At 34.0% G+C, this 6,462-nt stretch overlaps 1 protein-coding gene across 1 annotated transcript; it reads left to right on the plus strand.

The window, feature by feature from the left end:
* The first annotated feature begins 259 nt into the window (after positions 1–259).
* LOC131660313 (uncharacterized) lies at positions 260–6,248 on the plus strand. The gene is made up of 12 exons (XM_058929533.1): positions 260–493; positions 571–790; positions 1,720–1,920; positions 2,010–2,080; positions 2,353–2,515; positions 2,774–3,367; positions 3,589–3,969; positions 4,072–4,147; positions 4,221–4,284; positions 5,260–5,395; positions 5,600–5,713; positions 5,796–6,248. The coding sequence occupies exons 1-12, from the start codon at positions 393–395 to the stop codon at positions 5,859–5,861; spliced, it is 2,187 nt and encodes a 728-aa protein (XP_058785516.1). The 5' UTR covers positions 260–392; the 3' UTR covers positions 5,862–6,248.
* Positions 6,249–6,462: the final 214 nt, after the last annotated feature.

Consider the following 6,462-nt stretch of genomic DNA (forward strand, 5'->3'; position numbering starts at 1 on the left):
TTGGATTAAATATTCTATAGACTTGTCAGATTTGGTTTTGAATGAATTTTATGTCCATCCCTACTACGCGTTATCAAAACTCTAATACAATATTAATTATAAATTTATTAATAATATTTTTATTTATTTATTTATAAACATGTTAGAGTTTATGACACATAAATGAGAATTGATTGTAATTTATTAAATTTGGAAAACATGATTGGATAGTGTTAATTATCACAAGCATATTAATCCCAATCTCATTTTTGTTATCCACAATAAAACGTTAGTCTTTTGCCAGCAAACAAGTAATAGCACAGTGATTTCAGAACTTCAAGAGTAGTATTAAAGTTCCACCTTCATTCCCAATTCAATCATTTCTTTCATCTTTTTCTCCGCCATACCATCTCATGGGTGCCCTAACCGCACCTCTGCAATATCCCGCCGCTCGTAGAGACGACACAGTCGTCGACAACTACCACGGCGTCAATATCTCCGACCCCTATCGATGGTAACAACAATCAATTCAATTTAAAATCATTCTTTTTCAATTTTCAATTCATGATTATATCTTTTTGTTTTTTGAAGGCTCGAAGATCCTGATACTGATGAAGTGAAAGAGTTTGTTGAGAAACAAGTTCAACTCACCAATTCCGTGATTGCTGAATGCGAAACGAGAACGAAGCTTAATGAAAGAATTACTAAATTATTTGATCATCCTCGTTATGATGCTCCTTTTAAGCGAGGAGATAAGTATTTTTACTTTCATAATACTGGACTTCAGCCTCAGAATATTCTCTATGTCCAGGTTTTCTATTGCTTCACCTCATTGGTTTAATTGATAATGCTTAGTTTTTAATTCACAATATTTAGGCTATGTTTGGATTGATGGAACAAAATGGAGAGGAGCTGTGGTAAATAACATAATGGAATGAAGCGTACTAGAGTTTGAGTCACTATGTATAAATTCTTTAGAGACTCTATGTGGGGTTTAGAATCTTTCCAATAAAGCGGAATGAAATGAAATATAGATTACACTCCATTGTTGGAATATTTTATTAATAATGTTTCATTTTATTGCATACACCCAAAATCGGATGGAATAAAAATTGGAGAATTGAATGGAATTAGATGAAATGGATTATCATGTCCCACTTCATTTCATCAATTATTTAGAAATCCAAACAATTGAATCACATTATTTACCACTTCATTATATTACATACCATCAATCCGGTGGTATGGAATGGAATGAAATGAAATAAAATGGAGAGGTAAATAATGAGATTCCATTGTTTGGATTTGCAAATAATTGATGGAATGAAATATAACATGATGAAATCCATTTCATTCCATTCCATCCACTCTTCTATTTTTGTTCCATCTAATTTGGGGTGTATGCAATGGAATGAAATATTATTAATAAAATACCCAAACAATGGAGTGAAATCTATATTTCATTCCGCTCCGCTCCATTCCACTTCGTTATGTTTTATCCGCTCTACTCCGTTATGTTCCATCAATCCAAACATATCATTAGGATTTGTTAACTAATGACATAAACATTTGTGAAATCTTACAGAGAGTTGTTCATAGCTCTTCATAATAGCATATGAAAACAATTTGATTTTGTTTTCTCTTTTATTATAGAAATAGCTTATAGATAGGAACTTATATGATATACAATAATTGAGTTGTCTATCCAAATTGGGTCTCAGTTATCTTTTCATTTTTTAGGATAGTTTGGAGGGAGAGCCAGAGGTTTTGCTTGATCCCAATGCCTTGAGTGAAGATGGAACTGTGTCGTTGAACACATATTCTGTGAGTGAAGATGCCAAGTACTTGGCTTATGCTATTAGTTCCAGTGGTAGTGATTGGGCGACTATAAAAGTGATGCGCATTGAGGACAAGACTGTTGAGCCTGATACTTTATCATGGGTGAGTAATGAGTATGGCATTATGCCTTTGCTAGAAATTAAAACAGACATATAGAGAAAATATTGATGATTGTTAATGTCTTGTTTCAGGTTAAATTTTCCTCTATTAGTTGGAGTCATGATGGCTTGGGTTTCTATTATAGCCGCTATCCAGCACCCAAGTAAGTGAAGTTCTATGCTCACATTCTTTCTAGGAAGGGCATGTTTTGCAATTGCATTTTGACTTACAAGTTCAGCAAAGTATAAATATGGAGTGTGTTGTTTTCAATTTGATAGTCCTGGTCAAACATGATTTGAATAGGTGTTAGTTACTATTATCTATACGGAGATCTTGTAGATCACTTATGTATGATTGTACTTGGTACTAGTCGGATTGTTTTTATTGTTCTCTTGATATGAAATATGAATTTATTATTTTGCTTTTACACTGTAGAGATGGAGAAGTGGTAGATGCTGGGACTGAGACAAACTCTAATCTTTATCATATGCTTTATTATCATTTTTTGGGTACGGATCAAGAAGGAGATATTTTGTGTTGGAAAGATCTTCAAAACCCTAAATATACAGTTGGAGGGTTTGTTACTGATGATGGGAAGGTGCTTTATTATTTGTCATTGATTTAGAATTATCTAATATTGTATTTATTCTGTTTATGTGCATAGAAAATAAGAAAAACGTGCAACTGATGTGTCAGTGCTTTTAGTAATTTTACTAACATCAGCGTAGTTGATGATTCCCGCTGGTTTATGGCAGAAGTTGATCCATGTAGCCGACCCCACTTAGTGGGATTAGGCTCAGTTGTTGTTGATTTTAATTTTCTAATGAACCAGAATCTCTTTTTACTTATGATGCAGTATCTCCTCCTCGATATTTCAGACGGGTGTGATCCAGTTAACAAACTTTACTACTGTGACATAACTAATCTTCCCAGCATATTTGAAGGTTTTCGTAATGATAATTCCGCCCTCCCTTTCGTCAAACTTATTGATAACTTTGATGCGAAGTACGACTACATTGCAAATGATGACACTGTGTTTACATTTTTAACTAATAAAGATGCTCCAAAGTATAAACTAGTCCGAGTAGATTTCAACAAACCTAACACATGGGCTGATGTTCTTCAAGAGTCTAACAATGATGTACTTGAGTCGGCGTGTGCTGTCAATGGTAACCAACTGATAGTTAGTTACTTGAGTGATGTGAAACATCTTCTACAAGTAAGAGACTTAAAAACAGGTTCATTGCAGCATCAACTGCCAATTGACATTGGCTCAGTTTATGATATTTCTGCGCGGCGTGAAGATAATGTGGTTTTCTTTAGCTTTACAAGCTTTCTGTCTCCCGGTATCGTCTATCAGTGCAACCTGGGAACAGGGATTCCTGATCTGAAGATATTTCGTGAAATTGCAGTCCCTGGGTTTGATCGCTCTGAATTTCAAGTCAATCAGGTACATAAAAAACCTCCGATGCTAAATAATCGTCACACGGTTAAATAGGCTGTTTTGAATTCCATTATTCGGTACAAAAACAGGCATGCAAATTTGTCACATTGTTAAACTGTTGTGAATTCCTTTAGTCTGTATGTGTACAGGCATGCTATTTCTTTGAGTCTTTACCTTTGTTGCTCGACTTGGTTGTTCTATTCTTTCATGTGTTCTTCTCATTTCAGGTTTTTTTCCCTAGTAAAGATGGTACCAAGATCCCAATGTTCATTGTTGCGAAAAAGGGTATTATTTTGGATGGTTCACACCCGTGTCTATTATATGGATATGGTGGTTTTAACATCAGTATCACACCATCATTTAGTATTAGTCGCATTGTACTCACAAAACATTTAGGTTTTGTTTATTGCATTGCGAATATTCGTGGTGGTGGAGAATATGGGGAGGAATGGCATAAAGCAGGTTCCCTTGGTAAAAAACAGAATTGCTTTGATGACTTCATATCTGCAGCCGAATACCTTATATCCACTGGTTATACTCAATCCAGAAAGTTATGCATTGAAGGTGGAAGCAATGGCGGACTTCTTGTTGGTGCTTGTATAAATCAGGTCTGATTCATTTGCTTTATTTATCCATTTGTAGGTCACACTTTCCATTCAACAGCTCTCTTTATTCATACTAGATTCCCGTTCCCCCTTTTATCTGTACAGAGACCTGATCTCTTTGGCTGTGCATTGGCTCATGTTGGCGTTATGGACATGCTGCGGTTCCACAAGTTTACCATAGGTTTGTTTAAATTTTTCATGTCAAGTAGTTTGTTAAAACAAACGTCACTAATTGATTCTAAATTGTTATGCAGGTCATGCTTGGACCTCAGATTTTGGTTGTGCAGACAAGGAGGATGAGTTTCATTGGCTAATCAAGTGAGTTTTATCCAATCTTGAAATGTCAAGGATAAATTTCAATATTTAAAGAAAGAAGATCTGTATTTAATTTCCTTATTTTCTTTTATTCATATTAGTGGCAATTAATATAAATATAATGATAGGATCAGGCTTGGACAATTCACATATGAGGATGGACCGAAAGATTGCTTACTAAAATTGAAAGAATATGACTTGAGTTCTCATAATATAGATGCTTAATAGACAGAGAAATAGGAAATACTTATATTGTACATCACTGAAATTCATCTCTCATGCCTTAATATCTCTGAGACAGTCCCTATGTTGGACTTTTGATTAATACCCCTTTGTTGGACTATTGTACAATCACCACCCACCCTTGGTCCCTGATATCATGTCCATTTTAATTGTTGTTTTCTTTTCCGAAGTTCATTCATAAACTACACATGCATGTAAGTAAGTTGTTATGATATCTACAAAAGAGATAGTGCCACTTGATCGATGTTAATTTTATATAGGATGACATGGTTTTCTTGTGCTACTGCCGCATGATAAACTATCATTTTTAATATAATAGAGGACAATAAGGCACTCAAGAAATGTCAAAATGACGGCGATAAATATCCTGTCTAGTATGCTTTACCTGAAGCTGAATCCCACTCGATGGTCTACATTTCGTGACAGTTCCATAATTATTCCTTAGGGACCGGGAATGATTGGTTGGTGTAAACTCCCATGTTTTAGCAGCCTAGACTGCATGGTAATAATAGTTCTTTCCTGGCATAAGTCGAGAATTCTCATTACCATTTTATCCTCCTATTTTGAGGTTCGTATGAAAAAATGTAAATACGAATATATCTGCTTTCATCATGTTGTTTCTCAACCATGTTTTGAAAGACAGTTTGTTGAAAGAATTCCTGTGGTTTATTTGTTTTAATAAGCAGTTTTGGTTTTTATGTTCTGAAAATATGATTCTATTATCTACTGCTCTAGGTACTCACCATTGCATAATGTCCGGCGACCTTGGGAAGAGCATCCTGACAAGTCAGTTCAGTACCCATCAACCATGTTGTTGACAGCAGATCATGATGATAGAGTTGTGCCACTACACTCATTGAAATTATTGGCGGTTAGTGAGCTTCATACAAGCATAGATTGAAATCACAACCTAACTTATATTTATTGAATTATGTTGTAAGCTACAAATTTAGTAGTTACAAACTCATTTGACCATTTTGTTCGAGAAAAAACTCTTTCCAATTGTTGCAGTGTTCTACCCTCTTTCTTCTTTTCTTATCCCATCTCTCTCTTAACACATTTCCAATTGTTGCAGACCTTGCAGTATGAGCTATGCAGTAGCTTAAAGGAAAGTCCCCAAACCAACCCTTTAATTGGTCGCATTGATTGCAAATCTGGACACGGAGGAGGTCGTCCAACACAGAAACTGGTAATGATTTTGGTTTTAGGTTGATTTACCTTTTTACACATTCTATATATTATGCCTGAAGCTGATTATATACATTTGTCAGATTGATGAAGCTGCTGATCGATACAGTTTTATGGCTAAAATGTTAGAAGCTCATTGGATTGAATAGAGAGCTCACTTGGTCACAGAGTATACATGAGAATGGAATGATTTCTTTCAGGCTATACTGGCAAACCAATTCATAAGAAAATATATTGAACATGAAATTATTTGAGAAATGGGGGTTATGATTAAGTTACCGTGCTATCATACCCGATTGAATTGTTAGTCATTTATTTTCAATTACTTTCACAATAGATATTTGAAAGCTGTTAAAAAAACATTGATACTTAGATGTGGTAAAAACTTCAGTTACTTTAAGCACTCTGCAGTGTGAAGATGACATGCTACTCAATATGAAAGGATCGTTCAATGAATAATCTTTTCACATTGGATGCTAACTATGTATGTCTAAAGTCTAAACACAGTGTTATTTATAAAGGACCAGTTTGCTTTAGTCTTAAAAAGTGATCTTTTTCTTAATTCTCAAAATGATTTTTTTTACATAATAAAAATTATTTTTAATATTTTTTTATAGATTAAAAGATTAATTGACATTCTATAATATACATTATTGAAGATTAAAATGTACTAAATATTACATAATATTTTTAAAAAGTATTTCACATAAAATAATAAAATAAGTTGAATTTTTAAATTTGCTAACAATT

The sequence above is a fragment of the Vicia villosa genome, linkage group LG3 (assembly GCF_029867415.1).
Source record: "Vicia villosa cultivar HV-30 ecotype Madison, WI linkage group LG3, Vvil1.0, whole genome shotgun sequence".
NCBI lineage: Eukaryota > Viridiplantae > Streptophyta > Magnoliopsida > Fabales > Fabaceae > Vicia > Vicia villosa.

Coding starts and splice junctions, on each gene's coding strand:
- LOC131660313 (XM_058929533.1), top strand. CDS start 393: ATGGGTGCCCTAACCGCACCTCTGCAATATCCCGCCGCTCGTAGAGAC. Junction 2,081..2,352: donor AGCCGCTATCCAGCACCCAA/GTAAGTGAAGTT, acceptor TTTACACTGTAG/AGATGGAGAAGTGGTAGATG. Junction 3,970..4,071: donor TTGGTGCTTGTATAAATCAG/GTCTGATTCATT, acceptor TTATCTGTACAG/AGACCTGATCTCTTTGGCTG.